General features: G+C 37.6%; 1 protein-coding gene, 1 long non-coding RNA gene and 3 other non-coding genes across 5 annotated transcripts; 3 read left to right on the top strand and 2 right to left on the bottom strand.

Annotated features, from left to right (window-relative positions):
- Window positions 1-824: 824 nt before the first annotated feature.
- LOC141044789 (small nucleolar RNA Z103) lies at window positions 825-914 on the top strand. Its single transcript, XR_012216494.1, has one exon. It is a non-coding gene; the product is annotated as a small nucleolar RNA Z103 (small nucleolar RNA).
- Window positions 915-967: 53 nt separating this feature from the next.
- Window positions 968-1,089, top strand: LOC141044791 (small nucleolar RNA SNORD14). The gene has a single exon (XR_012216496.1). It is a non-coding gene; the product is annotated as a small nucleolar RNA SNORD14 (small nucleolar RNA).
- Window positions 1,090-1,129: 40 nt separating this feature from the next.
- Window positions 1,130-1,217, top strand: LOC141044792 (small nucleolar RNA U36a). Its single transcript, XR_012216497.1, has one exon. It is a non-coding gene; the product is annotated as a small nucleolar RNA U36a (small nucleolar RNA).
- Window positions 1,218-1,384: 167 nt separating this feature from the next.
- Window positions 1,385-2,443, bottom strand: LOC149986662 (uncharacterized). Its single transcript, XR_016499985.1, has 2 exons — window positions 2,208-2,443; window positions 1,385-2,083 (listed from the first exon to the last, which is right to left on the bottom strand). It is a non-coding gene; the product is annotated as an uncharacterized LOC149986662 (long non-coding RNA).
- LOC141044785 (putative glycosyltransferase At5g25310) lies at window positions 2,420-5,015 on the bottom strand. Its single transcript, XM_073530349.2, has 5 exons — window positions 4,709-5,015; window positions 4,213-4,538; window positions 3,929-4,101; window positions 3,163-3,831; window positions 2,420-3,054 (listed from the first exon to the last, which is right to left on the bottom strand). Exons 1-5 carry the CDS (start codon window positions 5,013-5,015, stop codon window positions 2,709-2,711), a joined length of 1,821 nt encoding a protein of 606 aa, XP_073386450.1. The 3' UTR covers window positions 2,420-2,708.
- Window positions 5,016-23,080: the final 18,065 nt, after the last annotated feature.

Raw genomic sequence — 23,080 nt, 5'->3', positions numbered from 1 at the left:
GAAAAAACAAGAACAACAAACAACAGAATCACATGAAACGTGATGACTTCCACCAAGAGAAAAGAAGGGGAGGGTTGGGTTGAGAACCCAGCATGGAACCCAACCCAGAATTGACGTGAAGAGTTCCTCGCGGCTGCAACGTCCGGACTGGCACACCCCGAACCTTTGTCGCTCCAGCGCGCGCCGGCGGACCCGGAGGGTTCCGGTCGTGGGCGGGGGGTGACGGGTGCGCTGGGTGGAACCGTGGGCAGGTCGCGTTGGATTGGAGAGTTAGGGTTAGGGCTGGGGGTCAGTGCTAGGCGCCGTGGGGGTGCCAATGAGCAGTATATGTATGTAGGTGAGGTGCCAGAATTGAAACAGGTGCGGGAGTGGGTCGGGCAGCAATGGGACGGGGAGGACTTGGTAGGGCATCGGTGGTGGAGGGGGAGTCGGGACAGGGTCCGAGGCGTGGCGAGTTGTGTGTGATGTTGAGAGTCCGAGCGAGGGGTGGTCGCAGAGGATGAGGTGCAGATTCTTAGTCGGATTCCCTCCGATGCGAAAGCAAGTGACGCGTCCCTGCGCTTCTGATGTGTTTCTGTGAGTGCGTGAGGCGGTTCCCCTGCGTCCCTTCCCGGCGCGGTGATGTGTCGATGCGGGGGAGGGGGGCGGCGCGGGCGCGGTGTGGCGTTTGTTGGGCGAACGGAGGCTGCGGTGAGGATTGACAGCTCCCTCTACTGAATAGCAGTGAGGACACCGCTTGGCATGAATCGAACCATAAAACCATGGCCGACTCTGAGCAGCCTGCGTGGGTGAGGCGCGTGACGTTAGCGTGTGGTAGGTGACATGGGGATATGAGGATACTTTCCCCAAATGATCGACACTGATTCGAGCTGTGCGTTCATGCTCCAAGGAGCCAAGCCAGAAATCTGATCCCTGGGGGAGTTGCGTGGGTGAGTGGTGGGTGTGAGGCGGTGAGGTAGGGGGGCAGAGTCGGTGACGATGAACTCATAGGCTTGTTTCTCAAACATTCGCAGTGGCCGCCTAAAGCTTTCGCCCCGCCGGGCTGGAGAGCTAATGCAGCTTCCAAACCTTCCTTGGATATCTGAGACTCTGTGGGGGTGGTAGAGTGGTAGAGTGAGTGGGCCGTGTTTGGCGATGATTAGAAAACGCCCGCGCTTCTGAGGGGAAACCCGCTGAGGTGAAACGGACAAAATGGTTGAATTTCTTCGGATGAGCCTTGCACGGGGGAGCGATCAGAGAGCGTGGGGAGTCGGGGGGAGGGAGTGAGGTGTTGCGAGGAACCGATGATGACAAAAGCGGAGTGAAGCTTTCGAGCCTGTGATCATTCCATTGTTACACACACTGAGGTTTGCAAGGGGTGAGTGGATGGGGTGGAGGAATGTCGGATGCGTGGTCAAGCGAGTCAGGCGTGCTCATTTATTTATGTTTTTGTTTGGGTTTATTCGTCAATGGCAGAATGGAAGCAGGCGGACCGCGGAAAACCCAGACTCACGATGTGGAGCCCTGTGCAGTGAGCAGGTGAGTAAGTGCACGGTGAATGGGTGAAACAGGACACCGGAAGGGTGTACCTCTGAGAGCTCATCCCACGAGATTCGCTTGTCCCGAAGACCCACAACCGCACCCTTCTCAATGATTTGATACTTAAACCCTCGTCATTGAAATATAAGAGCAAGATTTCTAAGCGAAGGAAAAAAAACTAGCTGGATGTAAGTAAAGCTTTGCTCACTAGCAGAAATCGATATTAAAAGTATCAAATGAACCAAAGGTAAATAGTCAAAACATGCCACAAACGAGTAGGGCATGAAAATTGTAAACAGTTATAGGACACAATGTCTTAATAAAAGAAGAGAGTAATTCTACGAAACTTGTCTGGGATCTATCCCAACCAACACCTATTGCTGACAGCAAAATTCGACTGCTGTTAATTGTCTCCAACCACCAGGAAGTACGAAATATCCAAGAGAAGGAGTTGAAAGAGGTCCAATGCACAAAATGACGAATCCGACAAAATGAGCTGCAATGAAAAACAATTCTCCTTCGCTACGACTCCACATAATTGCGAAGAGTGCAGGAGCAAGTGAACCTGCAATAGAAAGAGAACACAGAAAATGGCCATCAACTTGAAATCAAAGCACTACTATGTTTTTTTATTGGTTCCACGTTCGACTGACAGCTGTGAAACACAGCATGTTAGCAGTTACGCTTACACCGATGAATTAGTAGCTTCGCCTGATTATGCACTGATTCATCAGAGGGAAATCTTCATATCGTCGAAATACTCATCTGCTCCCGTGTTCTCTGAAGTGTTACTGGTGAATTCTTCCTGAGACATGCATGGGGCTGCGAAATACACATTGTAAGCAGAAACCAAGCTGTATGACGTCATCTGCCAGGTCATGAATTTCTCCCCCATGGTGAATAGTTTGATAACGTCAAGCTGCATGCTTTCGATTGAAGCAGTAGTTTCATTGATCACTTGTACAAGCTGCGCACAGCACTTTCTTGGCCTGCAGGTGCATTAGCGTTTCAACTTAAAGCAACCGCTGTGTGCCAGCATGTGTACATGATCACACGACTGGATTATTAGCTGCTGGCTAACTAATAGCTTCACATTCTACTCTAGTTTCCTTCCCACATGTTCTCCCGACCTTCTGCGGCGGAACGGTTTTGTTTCCGCGGTGAGGATCTAAATAAGTCAACCATCTCAGCTATGAGAATCCGACACGAAGGTTTAGACGCCTCAACCACACCGAATGGAGAATCATGTGAAACACGTCGTATCTTTTGGGCGGTTGGTGGAGTACAAAATGTCTCTGCACTTGCGACACCCTCTCCTGCATGGACGTGTAAGTTTCCATGGTGACGTTTTGCAGAATGGATTTCAGGTTAGGAATGTCGCTCTCTTTAACGTGCAAAGAGAAAGACTCCCAGTTGAGAACATCGCTGAATGGCAGGATGAAGCTGTCGGCGATGATCACCGGCACACATTCGTTGTAGATGGCTTCCACGATTCGGGGGCTGTTCACCTCGTATCCTCCAGGACAAATACAATACCTGCCACCACGCAAGTGAAATCTCAGTTGAAGCAATTGTTTCGCTCCAAGGATACAGAAAAACAAGAATCTAAGAAGTGAACCCGAAGACTGCGACATCAGCTTGCACCTGCTTGTTTTCATGAGCTCGTGGTACTTGAGGTGCGCAGGAAGCCATTGGTACACAATCACGTCATCGTCTTTGCCCTCCCAATGCTTGAATAGCTGGGGGCGGACAGGACCGTGGTCACGCCCCGCGAAGAAGGCCAAATGCGGCCTGTCTTTGGCAGGAGGACCGCCAAGCTCCGCGGGGATGTGTCCTCCCACCAGATGGATTTCTGGGAGGCTGACGTCTTTCCACGGCACGTATCCTTCGGAGGAGTTGGCATTGCATAGCACACGGATGGACCTCGTTCCCAGGTTCATATTTTCCCTCGTTATAAGCGGTCCCCAATCGTGGCACGAAAGCATGAAGTGATCCGCCCCGCCACTCCGGTTCCAGAATGGGTACTTGTGCATCAGAACGTCCACGTAATCTCCCACGAAGAGCCGGAGCGGATCCATGTCGCCGGACTCTTTCTCGTAAAGGTACGCGACCATCATGGCCACACTGAAGGGAAGGAAATACACGTGAGCATTGTCTGGATCGTGGGTTACGAAGGGATTGTCTCCCTGCAGTTCCTGAATGAACCTGCCTTCCACGGCGTAGATCTCCTTGCAGGGTCCATTGTGCACCAGCGGCTCCTCCCCTTCCGAGTATACGTACACTTTAAACCGCCTCTCCATCTCCCTGTAGCTCCTGTATCACGCCAAACACCGCACATCAGCAACAGCGGACTGTGTCGCTATCTGGGAGAATTATCAGTCGGAGGTGGTGGGTTTGATTCAGATCTCACTGACGAAAGGCTGCATGGCTTTTGTACACGTCTCCGTGTGGGTCATAACCCTGGCCACCGTCAACCGGAGTGTCATTCTTATCTGCCGCCAGGTACGCGTGTCGGATTGCAAATCGCGCCTGCAACAGGCCATACTCCAGCTTATCTAACGCTGTCGACAGAACCGGTGGCTTCTGCACAGTCCACGCTACAGGATCGGTTCAGTCATCTCAGGAAGGATGCTAGGACGACTCCCGAATCCAAAACTTTCGAATTTAGCCTTGGAAACGGTGCTGTGAACCAACCTTGGCAGTCCGTGGTGATGCCAGGGGTGGATGTGCAGCTGTCTCGAGATAGGGTTCAGGGATGGGGCCCGAAATTGAAGAGTTGTGGAATTCCGGCAGAAGAGGAGATGGACGCGGAACTGTCTCCGAAGCGGTCCCTGCATCGGCTTCAGCTGAAGGGCTTTGAATCTCTGGTCGCGGAGGTGAAGCATGAGTGGGGACCGTTGGTTGAGACGGCGCATCCAAACGTGTGATCACCGGTGCCGGCGATGAAGTTGGCAAGTGATCGGCGTCCTCCCGATTCCTTGGAACGCCAATAGCAGGGGTAGTGAAGTTCGCGGAGCTTCCTGTGTAATGCGAATCCCACACAGCCATAATCAGAAGCAGGCTCGTGCAGAGGGTTTGGTCTCAACCATGCTCAGCGGCGGTCTTGACATGCTGCATGCCAAGCTCAATCTCTCATTGCATGATGAACATTTACATTGACTTCGGATGTAAGTTGGTGATGTAAAGGTACCTTGCGCCGGTTTCCCGTCGACGCTTTCCGTGTGGACAGCTCCTGACAGTGTGTGCGCAGCATTCCCTTGCTGCAACACTGCGTTAGGTCCTTCGGAGAGCCCAGAAAACCAAGGAATCGAGATCTGGCGCCATTTGTAGGAATCCAGCACAAGGACTCCACCTATGAGGAATAACACCACCACGAGCGTGGTTTGCACTGTCAAGAGAGTAGCGCATCGGTACATCACGCTTCGGCTTTCCCCGGGCTGATTGAGTTGCCTTCCCCCACAGCAGCACCCTACAAGCTGCATCCTATTCTGCGCCATCTGAGGCCAATGACTTCTCACCCTCTCCTAACCTTAATCACCTCCATCGACGTAAGCGCAATGAGGTACGTTGTCTCCGGGTTGGCTGCAACAATGTAAGGCCCTGGCGAAACCATCTTGCGTGGAGGGATTTTCGCGACCTCTCCCAGCACGAAGTTTTCGAATCCTGTCATTGGAACAACATCGTCTCAAAAACTAGGGAAAGAATGTTCTTGCCAAACAGTTTGAGCTTATTCTATGGCCGAATTTGTTGCAGCGGATCGATCGCTGCTGGCTGTGAGACTCCAGCTGCAGAACCTTGTTAGTGGATTGCAAAAACGAAACGTTTTCGTATTCCCAAGATAATACCTCTGCAGGACATTGTGGGCTACGTCACAGGATCCCAGTTCTTTGCGCGCCGGTTTGTCGTCTCATCTTCCGAACAGAACATCTCATGCGCAGACTGGGAAACAATGAGATGCGATTATTTGGCACGCAAGCTGAAGTAAATATATGTGAATATATCTTACCACGACCAACTCACAATCTCACAATCTGCAACACCGATTGGACCTCCGACGAATCTGTGTGATGCATCATCGAGACTGATGGTTTTCACCCCTTACCTGAAAAGCAATGCTCCACTTGAAACGCTGAGGCGTATGCCCCGAAAACCATACTAGGATTCGATACACCACAAGGCTGAACCGACTCCTGTCGCTCCGCCCCCAACAATTAACCACCCTGCCCCACGATTTGGCAAACTTCGGTCTCAACTTCCCACGAAACCAGCACCAATGTTGAAGGCATTCTTCGCACGTAATTTACTTCGACCGTCCTACAACGCACCCAAAAGACGAGCGTCGGGCTTCACCTCGAGGTCTATCTAAATTTTGCAAAGGCCCCGAAACCTATTATGCTGTCGCGGAGTGCTCCCAAGAAGAACGGCTGCATCAATCACAACTGCGCTCTTATCGCGTCGACAGGCTCGCATGTGCGCAGCATGCGCGATGATCTCCGGCTTCTCACTCAATTACAGCGGCACACAATCGGGAGACTACCAAGTGGAGATAGTTCAGCCAGCTGGAGATGGAAATAAGGAACTTGCACCTCGGGGCTTTGGAATCACGAGCGTCCGGAGAGAGCGAGCTTGCCCGGCGCGAGATGAGCGCAAGAAGAATGGGTTGACCACTTTGCAACAAAACCAACCAACTTCCGGGAGAGCAGGGAACGGAAAAGAAAAGGCTGCGGGGCCATCTCACTTATAGACTCAGCCCCGATGTCCATGCTTTTGTCGTGGTTCGTGCTATGTGTCGATCATCAGCTCTCGCAACCTTCAAGCTTGCAGGCTTCTCCTTCATCTGTTTCTTGCTGCCATGCCAAACACCTCACAAGGTAAAGCGTGAAAGGCTTCAAAGGCTGGACGCATGCCATCCCTCCATCGATCAGTTGCTGATGCGATCTCAACTGACGATTAGTGACACTGAAAGAATCACTCTACATCTGTTCCATTGCCACCGCATTGGCCACCTGCTTTTCCAAGCCTGAGGTCGAAGCACAGGGGTGGAATCAGACCAGACAAAACTCTGCGTGACTGTGCGGGAACTGCAGAGGAGCGCGCACGCGGTGGATAGATTTACTGCTCGAAGAAGCCTGGAAGCCAGTGGCGGCTAAAGAATAATTCACATACACGAGCGAGGATCGATCTTACTCACGCAGACAGATTCATTCTTGTCCGGAATTCCACGAATAAAGTAACAAATTGTGCGAAGTGATGCAGTGATGTGTGTGGGAGTCAGAGCCAGGACGTTTTCAGATCACCTTGTTGATCATAACCAAAAACGGAGAGCAGAAGTTCGAATTCGATCACCGGAGATGATCGCATCCCTCCAAACTCATTCGGCTGATGAGGGAAACTCACACTTTGGGAGCACATGTGCACATCCTACGGGTTACCAAATTTCAATTCCTCAATGGCCTTTTCACTCGGGTGTGCATCCTGGAAATCATTTCGTACTCGCACGTTACACTCACAAGAAGATCTGATCACACCCGGCTTGCAATCAGCTTCGCACACTTCAATCACAACGTTCATCCCTCTGATTCCGCGCTGGTAGCATCCTTGATGACCACTCACGTCTTTAATTGCGAGTAGAACACGAATCAACGTGAAAATAAGATTCTACTCAAACGATTAACTCCACCTGAGCAAACCCGTCCATCATTGATAGCCATGCGGTTACAATGTACTGCACAACACGCAGGCTGTGGTCGAGAGAGTGGGTAACAAAGGACGAGACGATATCTGGATGCATACATACACATGTAGCTAGCGAGCGAGCTACCGGGAGGCAGAGATGATTGGAGCAACACCTCTGCCTCCGGCTTGTCATCATCCTCGTAGCTTAGCCTGTTCGTTACGCTGCTCTAAAGCAGCATGGAACTGCCTTCTTTAGAGCAAGACCTGCTCACCAAAAGCCACCAGAGTCTGCTACATTGTGTTAGGGTTGAAAAAGTCGACCCTTTCACGTGCTTGTTTAAAGAAACCCGTGGGAAAACTGAAGAGGTAAGTTGAGCCAAGGCATTCTCTATGCCAAGGGGAATGGCCCGGCAAGGTGAAAAAGAGCCATTGGGAAGGTCACCTTATGCACCTCACATCTTGTGTGGTGCATAAGGTGGGGTGAGGAATTGTTAGTAATTTGGAGTGAGTCCCTGTTGCCTTAAGGAAAGTGCCTATGACATCTTCTTCTTAGAGTCTAAACTACAATTTAGACTTAGTTAGAAGTTAGGAGTCAATTTGGAGGTGAAGGGCAACACCCAATGTGACTTCTAGACTTTGGCGTCAACAGGTGATACCACGAGGTAAAATCGTGGTGAGACCTTGAGCTTTAGTAAATCAGGACTAGAATTGTGGTATAGTATATTTTAGGTTGCCCTACACCTTGATGCAGAGTCGTACCATGGCATAGTATTGCAATGCCACCTTGGATCACAACATGATTGTTTTCAAGACAAAAGTCCAATACCATCTCGTTTTGTTTTAGAACCTCGTGGGGACCTTTTTAGACTATTTTAGATCTATTTTCATATTTGTGTTTAAGTGAATAACGTTGTTTCATTGGATGTTTTAAGAATTGAATAGAAGCTCAAAGCCAGGCAACATTACATATGGTATCAAAGCCTTTAAGGTCGAAATTGGGAATGAAAACTTAAAGAAATATTTCTACATGAAATTTTGGCTAAGGCAAGTAGAATTAGTTAAGATGGTAAAGAAAACTACAAGATCCACTTTCTAATAATTAAAAAATAAAGAAATCCTTGAGACCAATGAATATGATGTAGAAGTGGATCAAAGGAGAAAACCAAAGAGAAGATTGGTGAAGAAAAAACCTTTACTTCAAGAAGAGCCCCCTCTTCCTTTAGAGATAAATGAAGAAGAAGAGGTTCAAGAAAAGCAAGAGGAACAAATAGAGAATTCAAAAGAAAATCAAGATCCTCAAAGTGTGGATGAAGAAAGTCAAAGAGAGGGAAGAAATCCATGGTTACAAAAGCAAGTTGCTTCCAAAACCTCTAAGGATTCAATAGAGGGATCGAAAGTCAAAAAAAATTATTGTTTTTCTTGATAAAGTTGAAAAATGATAAAGATGCTAATAGAAGAAAAGAACAAAGAATTTGAGAAGAAGATAGAAATGAACGAACCTTTAATAGACTCATTGATGAAGGAGAATGTAAAGAAAGAAACCTTATTTGAAATCCAAAAAGACAAGTCAAGTTTTTATAAAGCAAAAACTAATCAATATAAGAAATGGAGGAGCACAAAATACAAGAAAACTATAAGAAGATTTTTCAAAGAAGTGGAGCATTGACATTTGGCCAATAACATTGAGAATGATATGAAGAAAATTAAGACCTTCTTTGCATTATTTAAAGAAAGTACTTTGGATTGATTTGATGGAGAAATCAAAGTCAATCTTAATTATGCCAAAGAAACCACTTGACTTGGAGTTTGTAATGGACTCATAGAAAGATTTGAAAGCAATTGACAAAACTTCATAGAAGGATGTGAGCTCTCAATTATGCTCCAAAATTTAAATTTTTGTTATTTCTTTATTTTATGATAATTAAGCATATTAGATTAAGATTTATATAAATAGAATTTAGTCTTATAGGATTTTTAGGATTGCAACCTTTGATGGTATAAATCATAACCTAATTCCTTGAGTTAGATTAATTAGGATCAAAATAATAAAAGTTAGAAAATTAGAATAACAACTTAATTAATTTTAATAATTTACAGGTTGCTAGTTACTACTATGAGGGTTGACTAAGAGCCTATGAATTCACCTACAATCATATCATATGATTTAGAGTGAATTAGAATTATAATTTTCTAAAAGATCTAATAAAATTTAGCAATGACAGTTTTGAGATTTCTTCCAAATTCAACAAACTCAAGCAGCGTAGTGGTTCTTCTAATTAATGGAAGCCTTTCTAATGCAATGGTGGCATTGGATTTACTCCCTAGAGTGAAGAAAACAAGATCAGCACCTTTTCCTTCAAAATACAAGTAGAGCAATGAAATTCTCATTTTGAAGAATTTTACAAGAATTGCTAAGATCCTTGTGGACAAAAACTTTCATAAAAATTGCAATTAAGCATAGATTGAGGCATGTGAGTAGTTGATCTTAGCATAAAAAGATGTCTTGAATATAATGGTGAAGTTAGATTTATCAAAAAGTGCTTTCTTGACCACTTATAAGAGCCATCAGCCTTGGTAATGCAATTGGCTCTTAGATGAATGAAGGCAGTAGATCTACATTAGAAATCTTAGAAATCAAGGATAGAGATGTAGCCACCCTCTCACAAGCTACTACTCAATTGTATAAAATTAGCTTAGTTCTCTAAGCCCTCTCTTTTTCTTCTTTTGGTGAAAGGCAAAGCCATGCCAAATTTTGGTCTTAAATCCTAATCTTAATTTTATTTTTGATTTTTAATCTCATTGTGAACTTTTTTGTTGAGTGTGCATGGATCTTAAGTAGTGAATGATGGTCATTGGATTTTAAGACATACATCATTATAGAAGATACCTCCCTCGGCCTCCCAAATACTCTAAGGGTTTTAAGAGCCTTAGATTCCTCTCAATTAGCCATTAAATTTTTTAGTTTCAATGTGAAATATTTTATGATTATAGCTTTTGGTGTTAGCTTTCTAATAAGATAAGGGTCGCTTGATTTAAAGTAAGGGCGAAATTTTGGTGAAATTTTGAGTGCATGGGGGTCTCCTGCCTTGGTAATTTAGATCACCTATCTTTGAAAAGGTATTTATTAGTGCATCTGAATTAGATAATTTTGAAATTTTAGAAAGTAGTTCACTTTTAATTTGAGCTTTTAATGGCATAAATTTTACTAAATTTAAATAAAAACTGAATTTTTAATTAATTTCCAAGTAGAAGAAGGTTGCCTGACATAATAGTCTCAGTCACTCAACTTTGAAGAATCATTTTTTGGAGCTTAGATACTAGATTGAAATTAAATTTATTAGAGAAGGAGCATCTTTAAGTTAAATTTGTAAAAAACTAAAATTCATTCAATTTGGAGCTAATCACGATTTTTGAAAAAGTTTGGAGTAGGAAGAATTTGTTGCCCTCAATTCTTCGGTGTTATCAAGGTACCTTCACTTTTATCTCTCTTTAGTCTCGCTTTTACTTTTATTTTTATAGTAATTTTTAACTTTTATAATTTAAATTTTTAACTTTTAATCTTTAATCTATTAATTTTTATTTTTAACTTATATTTTTAATTTAACCTTTAAGATTTTTACTTTTACTATAGATTAATGGTAATAACTTGATCAATTATTTTTATCATTAATTACTTAAGGAGTAATAATTTATAAGTTTCAACTAATTAATTATTTATTTATTTATTCTAATTAATTATAATTTTTTAATTACATAAAAATTAATAATTAAGAATCATATAAATGATCTTGAACAAAGTATTGAGATTTAAGTAGAAATCTTGCAAATAGCCTTGAGGACCATATTAAATTTTATTAAATCTTTTTATTAATATTGGTAACCATTGCTTGAAAGGCTTAAAATTAATTGAAGTATAAATACCAAGATTTAAATTGACTTCACAATTATACAATTGGAAGTTCTTCTTTTCCACCTCTTGTACTTATTGTGTGGCATCAATTTCATTGAATGGTGAAATTTCGTCTTACAAAGGATAGCAGCTTCTCAAATTAAGATAAGAAAGAAGAAAAACCTCACTTCTTAAATACCTTGAAAACTTCTAAAACTAACTTGCCTACACTGTCATGGACATACACAAGTAAATCAATAATTATATATATGATTTAGATAAAAATAGGTAAAAATAGGTTAATTCTATAATATCTTCTATAAAAACTTCCTAGAAGCTTTATAGATGGTGCTTTGACTTTATAGATGTCTTTAATTGACTTTTTAAATTAAAAACATGGTCAACAAGTTGGCCATATATCACACATATTGGTAGTTTGAAGAACAAGCTAATTTTGTAGCATACACGTAGAAAACTTGCCTTATAAGCTAAGGCATGTGTCCTGCAAAGTCAATACATATTTGAAGTCCTATAGAATATCATCTTGTAGCTCCTAGTTAGATAGTATATATAGAGGCAAGAGTGAAGCCCTCTTCACTCTTGTCAACTACTTTCTTGCTTCTAGTCTAAATTTAAGAGTCTCTAATTTCTTGGTCTTTTAGCAATAGCCATTCTAATTTTTTTTTAATATACATACTACTTTATTGGTATTTTGTGACTTTTCTTTTAACACAAATTTTTTAGGTTTATGCATCTTCTTCCAATTCATGTCATTAAAAAATTGACAAGAGTACATTTATAATATCAAAATTTTATCTTTTCTTGATTAAGAATAGATTATCATTTTTTTTTAATAAAACATAAGTATATAAGAAGTTGCGGATTACCTTCTTCTAAACTAATATTATTCTTAGTATCTTCTTTATTCTCAAGTCCCCTCTTCTGCTTGTCTTGATCAATATTAGATATTTATTTTTTGAGTATTAGCATGGCAGTGCTTGTTGCAATAAAAAGTGTAATGGTACAGATGTAAGAACAATTGAGGGAATTAATGCTTGCAATGCATCAACTCAATTTACCACCACTACAAGGAGCAAGAAGAATGAGAGGAAGTGATGATATAGATATGATTGAAATTACTTCAACATTTGCATACAATCATGTCTCTTTTCCTATGGAAGAACATCTTTCCAGTACTAGAAATCCAAGAGTTGTCTTGCTTGAGAAGTTTGATGGTATAAGATCCAAATTTTGAAGATTTAGTAATGAAGTACAACTTGTGATTAAATTTTGATTCCAAAGCTGTCCAACTCTAAGATCACAAGTTAGATTCATTAGTACACTCCTTTCAAATTCAACATTATTATAATTTTTATCTTTTTTTGAATGACAAGATCCAATATTAGATAATTTGGAAGCTTTTATAGTAGAATTTTGATCAATATATAGAGGACATGATACAACTTATGTTGCAACCAACAAAATTCATATTTTATGACAAAAGAATCGATCTATATTATTATATGCTTCACAATTTTGACAACTTGTAACTGATATTAATTGAAAGGATGCTACATTTATTAGCCAATTTTTTTATGAATTACAATATGAATTAAAGAAATTGATTCTTAACTTATCTAATCTTCAAACATTAAGTTAAACAATTGACTTTGCTATGAAGTGTGACAATTGACTTTTTGAATTTCGATTTCAGAGTCAAATAAGTAGGCCTCAATATTACTATAATTCAATGGCAACACCAATGCCTCCTCAATACATACATTTAAAAGTAGAGGATATGGAGATTAATGTGGTATGTTTCAAACCTCTTACTAAGCAAGAAAAGACTCATTACCATTAAGAAGGATTGTGCTTATATTATAGAGAATCTAAGCTCACTATTCAACATTGTCTAAAGAAATGACACAATTATAAAATGAGAAGAAGAAATGTCAAAAAAGACAATATATCAAAAACGAGTTTGTCCAGTTATAATAGGAATTGTATGGCTGGAACCTTATACAATATCTAATAAAGGTCCTATTCTCTCTTCAAAATCCTCGCTTTATTTTATATTAAATATGATTTTAAGACCTATACATTATAAAGCCTTTGCCTTGTTAGATTTTGGAGTTTTAGCATGTTTCTTAGATAAAGAATTTGCTAAAAGATTCAACATATTTTTAATAAAGAAAACTAAATTTGTTCATATAGAAGTTATAGATGGTTGCCCATTATCTTCTGGAGATGCCACTTATAAAATCCTTCCTATAGAAGTAATAACCAATAGTTATAATAGCTTTTTGGTATTTAATAATATTAAATCTCTTTCTAATTCAATCATTTTAGGTTTATCATGGTTAAAAAAATACAACCTTTGAGTAGATTGGATTTTTCATATTCTTGACTTTTCTAAAAGTATAACTAAGAGTATAGTTGATCAAGTAAAAAATCACAAGTCTAATAAAATTAAACCTATATTTGTAGGTGCAAGAGCTTTCTTGCATGCTGCAAAAGAAAGATCACCTTTTGTCATTAATGCCACAACATTTATAATGGTGCAAAGACTTCAAGTGGTATTCCAAGTCAATATCAAGATTTCCAAGATGTATTTGAAAAAAATAATGTAAATACTTTTCAAAAACATTGTCTTTATGACTATTCAATTGACTTTCAAGAAGAAGCACAACTGCAATTTGGACCAATCTACAATTTATCACAAAATAAGTTGGCCAAATTTAAAGAATATATTAAAAAGAAACTATCCAAGAACTTCATATGCCATTTCAAATCTCCAATAGAAGCTCCAATTCTATTTGTGAAGAAAAAAGATTGATCATTACAGATGCGTGTTGTTTATCGAGGACTCAACAAGATCACCATCAAGAACAAGTACCTACTACCTTTAATATTTGGATTTTTTGATCAATTGAATCAAGTTAAGATCCATACAAAAATAGATCTATGAAGAACATACAATCTAGTACGCATCAAAAAAAAGAAATGAATGGAAGACTATATTTCAAACCAGGTACGGATATTTTGAATATAGTGTCATACCTTTTGGACTTACAAATGCACCAACAACTTTTCAACATCTTATGAATGATGTTGTTTGAGAGTTTTTGGATAATTTTATTGTTTGTTATCTAGACGACATCTTGATCAATTCTAAGAACTTAGAAGAATATGAACTTCATGTTTGTTATGTGTTACAAAAATTAAGAGATGCAAAATTCTATGCCAAAATAAAAAAAAAAAAAGTATGTATTCCATATTATTGAAGTTGATTTCTTAGGTTACATTATTACAAATGATAGATTTATGATGGATCTTAGAAAAAATTCAAACTATTATGGATTAAAAGATTCCAAAAACGGTTTGAGATGTCCAATGTTTTTTGGAATTTATCAATTACTATCAGATCTTCATCAAGGACTTCTCTCAAATTACAACTCTATTTATACGTTAAGCTTGTAAAGACAAACTTCAATAAAATCAAGAAACAAAAGCAGTATTTGAAACTTTAAAGACAACCTTTGTTTCTGCTCTAATCTTATATCACATTGAATTCTCTAAGATATTCTTTATGGAAAGAGATGCATCAGACTTTCTTTTGACTACTATATTATCACAAATAGAAATAGATGATAAATTTCTCCCAGTAGCTTTTCATTCTAAGAAATTTTTAGTAGCAAAGATTAAATATGAGATCTATGACAAAGAGCTTTTTTCAATTATGGATTCTTTCTAAAAATGGTATTATTATCTAGAAGGTGGTTCTAGACCAATCACCATATATATGAATTATAAGAACCTTGAGTATTTCATGTCAACTTGTGTTTTAAATCATCACTTGGCTTGTTGGAGCATATCTTTGTCAAGATTTGAATTCAATATCACTTATTAGCTAAAAAAATAATAAGGTTTATTTAATGTCCTTTTCAAACATTCTTATCTTATATCTAAAGAAGGAGATGTAGCTTTTAATCAATAAAAGACAACTTTATTCAAAGCAGAACAATTTCATCTTTGAGTAGTGAAATCAACGTTGACTATTTATTTAACTTTTCTCAAACAAATTCAATCAAATATGTCCTTTGATCCTCTTGTTCATGATATCAAGAATAATTCTTCTAAGTCTCATGGTACTTCTAAGTTTGAATTCAAGAACAACCTAATTTATTTTGAAGGACACATATATGTGCGAAAAGGAGAAGCACGTTTACATATTCTTCAAGCATGTCATGACTTTTCAGTAGAAGGATATTTTGGATATAAGAAGACTTTGGAGCTAATATCTAAAGATTTTTGGTGGTTGCAAATATGGAAGGCTATAAAAGACTTTGTTCAATTGTATGATATTTATTCAAGATCAGAAACTCTTCGGCATTGATTTTATGGACTTCTTCAACCATTACATATTCCAAAACAACCATGGGCTTCTATTTTTATGGATTTTATTATGGATCTTTGAGTCTTAGGATTGTATGATTCTATATTTGTGATAATAGATTATTTTACCAAAATGGTACATTTTCTACCATGCATCAAATCTATAACAAGTGAAGAAACTACTAAGCTTTTCTTTGACAATATCTATCAATATTATGGATTGTCAAAAGATATTATATTGGATAGGGAGACTCAATTTGTACCAAAATTTTAGAAAACTCTTTTTAAGATTTTAAAAGTAGACATAAAACTTTCTTTGACCTTTCATCTTCAAACTGATGGATAGATACATTATGTAAACCAAGTTTTAGAATAATACTTAAGTTGTACCATCAATTATCAATAAGACAATTAGAAAAACTTCTTGGCATTGGCAGAATTTGCTTATAATAATATGATGCATTCTTCTAAAGAAAAAACATCTATTTTTGACAATTATGGTTACCATCTACAACTTGATACTTTTGACTTTTCAAAAGTTGATAATCCTGTGGCAGAAGGTTTGGCAAATTATTTGTCAGAGCTATATACAAAAATGAAGGTACAATTAAAGGAAGCTCAAGAATGACAAAAGATCAACGTGAATGCCTATCAAAAGGAACAACCATAATTCAATGTAAGTGACAAGGTATGGTTGCTTCTTTGTAATATCAAGACTACTCGACTTTGTGATAAGTTGGACTACTGCAAGCTTGGACCTTTTTTTATTTATAGATAAATCAATCTAGTTGCTTATCAATTACATCTATAAGAGGCAATGAAGATCTATTATAACTTCCATGTGTCTTTTTTTGAACCATATAAGACTATGAACATATCAAGAAGAAGACAAACTCTACATCTTCTTATAGAAGTGAACAATAATAAAGAGTTCAAAGTTAAAGAAGTTTTAGACTCAAGGCGATCCTAAAATAAATTAGAATAACTTATCCATTGTTACAAATATGATATTAATGAATGCATATAGAAGCCAATAAAGAATCTTATAAATACAGTAAAGGTAGTGGAAGCTTTTCATTGATGACATTTATTTAAATCAAGATGAAAAATAATTCAACTCAAGAACTTTTATTTGAGGACTTATCAGATGACACATTGCAATTGTCACAACCTTCAAGATGACAAAATTAAGATGAAGATCCTCAAAAATGACATGTCTTTTATTGAATAGATGGTAAGATACAATATATTTGATATCACGACCTTGATAAAGACTCCAAATGTTTGGTGATTTTATTAAAGGTAGAAACAATCCCTGATGGTATTCCAAATGTCTTATTTGAAGGAAGTTACAAAGGCTTTAACAAAGACCAAATAACAAGGTGGTCTTTTTGCCCTCATATGGAACATTATTGATGGCTAAGAGGGCCTATCAACTATCTTAAAAGAGAACAAAGATTAGAGAATGTGACAAATATAATTTGCCGCATCTTAGATTTCTTCAATATATGAAGACTGCTCCTTGTAGAACTTGTCTCTAGAAGAAGAAGTAATATCATGGACATACACATGTAAACCGATAATTATCTATAAGATTTAGATAAAAATAGATAAAAATAGATAAAAATAGGTTAATTCTATAATATCTTCTATAAAAACTTCCTAGAAGCTTCATAGATATTGCTTTGACTTTATAGATGTCTTAAATTGACTTTTTAAATTAGAAACATGGTCAACAAATTGGCTATGTGCCGCACATGTTGGTAGCTTGAAGAACAAGCTAACTATGTGGCCCACAGATTGGAAAACTTACTTTATAAGCTAAAATATGTATCCTACAAAGTCAACACATATTTGAGGTTCTGTAGAACATTGCCACGTAGCTTTTAGTTAGATAGTATATATAGAGGCAAGAGTGAAGCCCTCTTCACTCTTGTTAATTTTTTTTTTCCTTCTAGTCTAGATTTAAGAGTCTCTAGTTTCTTTGTCTTTTGGTAAAAGCTTGTAGAATAGATATTAGTTTGTTTCTATAAGATATTAGTAAAATAGACTAATAGTCCATAGAATAGTCAGTTCAAGAAGACAGATGGTTAACTTAGTTATTAAAAGTGGTTAATTATACGATTATGATTAAAATCTAGGTTTAGAGAGTCAATATATAGGAGTTGTAGAAGTTAGTTTGAGAGCCAGACTATGATAGTCATGAATCGGGATTAAGCTTGGTACTACCTCTTTGTTTTTTTTTTATTGTTGAAGAATAATGGATAGTTTCTGAATATTGAGAAGTGAGTCTATGGAATAAATCAGAGATTGATTTATGAGTTATTGATTATGTAATTGGAATACTGAGTAATTGAATTATATGAGGAGTTATTAGATGATTATGATTGTTGTTTATTGAGAGTTGTGTGTGTTTTGGACAGAGGAAGTCTGTGATTATAGAAATTATGTGAATTTAGATTAATTGGAGTGAAGTCTGTTAATTCTGGTGTTGGATGGAAATTATGTGTTTTGAGCGGTCTTTTGAGAGTGCAGGGTTGCATATTGTTGTTATCAATTGATGAAGGAGTATTATTATTGGAAGAAAGTATTATAATATTTTTTGGTATTTTAGTGGTTCGGAATATGATTAATTGTGTCACCCTAACAAGTAAAATTCATGCACTTAGACTTTCTCTATGTTCAAATTTTCCTATATAAGTTTATTCTAAAAGAAATTGTAGAATAAGTAAAACAACAATGATATTTTGGTGCCGCTACCAGAGATAGACAATAGCATTGAGTGTTAGGAATTAACTGCCAGTTTAGTTAGATGGAAGATAGGAAGCAAATTCAATAGAATATAATAAATGAATATGCTTATTAAGAATGAGAACTTAATGGTAAAGAGAATACGGCAGTTGAAAGAAAGAATAGAGAGATCACAAGCAAGAAATTTGTTACATAACGAACAAGAACGGAAGTTAAAAAGGAATCATTGACAAAGTTGGATTAAACCATGGTTGCATACCTATCGACATATCCGAGTATATCCAAAAGCTGATTGACATCAAATATTTTAGAAATATATACCGTTAGAAAAATTGTCAAGAGTACATGTAGAAAATTTGGTCAATAGACTAGTGTTTCCCTTGAGGCTGTTAACTGCGAGTGGGAGAATCTCAAAAGAATTGGGTACTCCATTGGATAAAATTCTAATAACAGAAGCTTACAATCCCATCAAAACTGGTTCCGTAGAGGCATAAATTATTGGTCAATTAGGACCAATTTAGTGTATTTCAAAATCCATCGTTTTTACCCCCAATTCAACTGAATAACTTAGTAAGGAATAATAATAGTAAATTGAAGAAACTTGAAAATTCAAAATAATCAATTGGATTAAGTGTCGATTGTTTTGACAAAAGATTAAGTGGAACATTGTTTTCTTCAATAGCGACGGATAGTCTAGCAGTTCGAATAGCAATATAAATGGGTGATGTAACCGATTGCACAACGAGCATGGCTCCATTACCTACTTTTAGAGATTTTTTGGGTGCGGATCTCGATCGACATTTTTCTCAGTTTTTGTCAACATGTATAGCTAATAATGGAAGAATTGAAGATATTTGATTACAATGGTTGCTAGTAACCTTGAAAGATATGATGTTTGAATGGTACAATCGTCAACTAGTGGATCAATTTTCTAATTGGAAGCATTGAAGAATATATTTTTAATCCATTTTTGCCCAATTGGTTTTGAAGATTAACTTCGAGAAAGATTAATGACTAGCAAAATGGATCCAAGAGAAGCAGTGGAATCATACTATAGTCGTGTGGCAGATATACTCCGCAAGTGGCCAAATCACCAAATGCCAAAGGCTTTTGTATTGTCCATATTAATCAACAGAGTGCACCCACCCAAACTAAAAATGTTTGTAAAAGAGACTCAACCAAATATGATAATTGCATCTCTTAATAGAACTAAGGTTTGGGAGGAATGCCATTATGATCAATTTTTAACTGTGGATGCCACGATGATTCCAATTCAAGGCAGCTATCAAAATCCGACTTGAAACGGATCAGTGGGTAGTTAACCATGGATGTTAGAAACAGTGGCCAATTTCAGTGCCAATATTTAGGGGCCAGTTAATGTCACCCTATTACAAGAGTAACCGAACATAATAACAGCGTATGCTCCATATTTTCCATATCAACAACAACCAACAAAGTTATCAATAATATTAGCCCTAAAAGATTCCAATAAAGCCTTGTTATTGAATCTGACGAAGAAAATGGAAGAAATGGCTATTAATTTGGCCAAGAATAACAAGACGAGGCACAAGCCTATCAACACTAGGACTAATGTATGGTATAGTAAATGTAAGCGCTATAGTCATTTGGTAAGAGAATGTCCTTCACCATCACAAATGATGGATCAATGTATATTTTATGAAGGAAAGTACTTAATAGCTAATTGTTGGAATTGGCAAAGGCAACAACAATTCAATAATCAGACCATGATTCCACCGACTTAGTGGGAAGTCAATCAAGTTCAAATGAGAAATATGTTTGGATAGAATGGAAATCGATCTAATCAACAAAATCAAGCATTCAATAACTTTCAAAGTTCCAATTTTAATCAGGGGTCTACATCAAATCCCTAGACCTACAGGAAGGAGTAGTAGAGGTATCAGCAATATGCTCCACCAGCATCATCAAATCAAGTACCCTTCGTACCAATGAGACAACCAAGATCATTTTCTAATCCTACATGGAACAAGCCTAGTAGGTATATACTGGTGGAGACACCCAATATGCCTGATGGAAGCACAAGAAGACTACTTTGTTATTTTTGTTGTAGATAGATTGGTCTTTATGCCAATGAATGTCCCAATCTTAGAGCCAGTGATGATTATGCGTCAGTGTGTGGATATTGCAAGCAATTGGGGCATACTTATCAACAATGTAGTACTCCATTCAATTTCAATAATGAGGATCAGCAGATCCAAAATCAAGAAAAAATTGATGAGATAAATCAAGGTCGTCAAAATTCTCCAGTAAATCGGGTGGAATGTGTCTAAGCTGTTCTTACCAGAAGTCATCAAAAGGAGAAAGGACCAATTCAACATTTAGATGAACCTGATGCGTAGAGCCAATTTGATCCAATTATAGGGACATCCAATCCAGGTTCCATTACGGTGTCGGGATAGAGAGAGTTTGTCTCAAGAAAACGCTGGGTTCTGGCTGTCACTAATTATTCAATCAAGCTTGAAAATAAGCGAAGCTCTAAGTTTATATATAATTTTTTTCTTTTTGAGTAATTACACTAAATACACAATCCTCAAGTAATCCACAACTTCCAAAATATGATAAAATCTTATAAATCCTTGTTTATTCTTATGTGGAGATTTTCCCGAACTTCAACACCTCATATCTCTTAATCCGACCGTCCAAACAAACTGTAATTTTACATGAAGTACTGATGTATTCTTATTAACTTTTATAACAATTTTCAACCGCAAATTCATTGCAGATCTTGAGATATCTTGAAATCCCTAACAGCCGCTTCAAACCCTTGTCTTTATACATCCGCGTGCAATTTTCTTTATATCTCACAAAATATAAGCTTAAATGCCACAAAATTTATATGTAAAGCTTCTTAACACAAAATTTCACATTCTCCCAAATGTTTGAGCCAAAAATTCGTCCGAAAACTGAAGTTATGGCTTCAACCATCACTACAAACAAACCCGCTTACTTACTGCTTTTGATTTGGAAGCATCGCCTTCAACTCCTTACAACTCCTTCATATGAATTCTAAAAGCAGTAATTCTTTCGTGAAAGATGTAGGCCTTGAAATCACCATTCCAGTCGCATCTTTCGATCTTCAAAAGCTACTATAAAACTCCTCGTACTCTCAAAAGAGTAACAGTATGTCTTAAATAAACACCTTAACTTCAAACGGTTATAATTTTTTCACCCTAACTCCAAATCCTCTAATTTTTGTACACAAATTTTTCTCCAAAACTTTACAACTCTAGCTTTTAATCTCCGAATGCCTCCTTTGAAGTCGCCGAAATCCTTCTTAAGGTCGTGGGCAACCTCCTCAAAGCCCATTAGGCATGGTATTTGACCAATAGGGATGAAGTTCGTCATTCCTTGCCTTCATCCAACCATGCCTTGCTTTCATCCCTCCCAATTAGCTTCCTACTAGTTTAGATTTTCATCTTTAGGTTTCCACCTTTTCCCTAGGTTTCATACTAAATATTTAGGTCCTATATATATATATATATTAATGTCAAAATCAAAAGAAATAAAGAAACAAAGTAAAGTTTCTTATACCAACTCTTTTTAATTTAATCTACTAGCCACTCTAACACACATCTAGATTTATCAATATATAATATGTTTTAGGTAATTTTTATATACTGTAAGTATTTACAGTATGACAATGGGTCTCTTATCGAGTATGAAACTTGACTCGATGTTGTATTACGTGCTATCTAGCTTAAGAACGTACCAAGCATCTGGATGTAGAAGATATAATAATGTTTTGCAAGTATCCAAGTAGTCTAGTGGATTTCAACCATCTAAATACAAACTATTTCGAATTTCAATGTAAAAGCTTAATCCCAATACAAAGTACTTAGAAACACTATTTTTAATAACTTCAAGATATTATAAGTACAAATTCTTTTGTTATTTGTTAGTTTTATTTTATTTTATTTTTATTAGTATTATTTTTTATCTGTATTTTTATTTTAATTTTTTATTTGTATTTTTATTTTAATTTTTTATTTTTTTTTATTTTATTTTTTTAATTTTTTAACCCTAACCCTATACACAGAGCTTCGGCAAGCTATAATTCTCAATCTGATCGTTCAATTGTTGTAAAACTTCTACCACTAGTGTCTTTGCAAGTCTTTTAAATGTTTAAGAAGTTTCAATCCAATCTAACTTACAGATTGCAAGAAAATGCTATAAATCCACACTGATGTCCCTTGACAGTCACCTAGAAAGTTGATGACGAATCTTGACTTATAATTTCTCCTTCTCCAACTGTTAATTCTCATTCAAACCTTGTGTGTAGCTCCACCTTTAAGTCCTCGACTTATCACGTCAAAATTCACCTTATTTCAGCTAGTAGATCTCTAGATATTACAAAAATCCTAAACAATCTCAATATATCAATTTTTGATACCTCTCTACGCTAATGATCAAATATCCTCTATCCGTATAGTTAGATTAATACAAATTTTTGCATGCACTTGGCATACTCAACCATTTAGTCACCTCTAAAATTTCAACCACAGATGTCTCTCTAATTTTGTAAAACAGTCAAGAGTATTAACCTTAACTTTATTGCAAAAAAAAACCCAAATCACAATACAAACACTGACTTTGAGCAACGATTGCCAAAATCCTCCCAAACCCTCTGAAAACTAAGTCTTACATCTTTCAAAGGAGCCTGAAGCTAGCTCTTTGACCTTAAAATCCGAATCTCCCAATGCCTTCTTCCTTTTCCTCCTTTTTTCTTTTAACTCCGTGACGTCCCCTATTCTTCCGCCCTAGACTCGGAATTGGAACAACAGACCATGCTTCCATGGAATTTCCACCTCTAAG

This window comes from Physcomitrium patens, chromosome 22 (assembly GCF_059467195.1).
Source record: "Physcomitrium patens ecotype Gransden chromosome 22, ASM5946719v1, whole genome shotgun sequence".
Classification (NCBI taxonomy): domain Eukaryota; kingdom Viridiplantae; phylum Streptophyta; class Bryopsida; order Funariales; family Funariaceae; genus Physcomitrium; species Physcomitrium patens.
Note: the sequence above shows the minus strand (reverse complement) of the source record. Positions and strands in the feature narration are given on the sequence as shown.

Excerpts from the sequence above, each read along its gene's own strand:
- LOC141044785 (XM_073530349.2), bottom strand. The coding sequence starts at position 5,015 with ATGGCGCAGAATAGGATGCAGCTTGTAGGGTGCTGCTGTGGGGGAAGG. Across the intron at positions 4,102-4,212 it reads CATCACCACGGACTGCCAAG|AAGCCACCGGTTCTGTCGAC; the intron begins GTTGGTTCACAG and ends TGGACTGTGCAG. Across the intron at positions 3,832-3,928 it reads AGCCATGCAGCCTTTCGTCA|GAGCTACAGGGAGATGGAGA; the intron begins GTGAGATCTGAA and ends GGCGTGATACAG.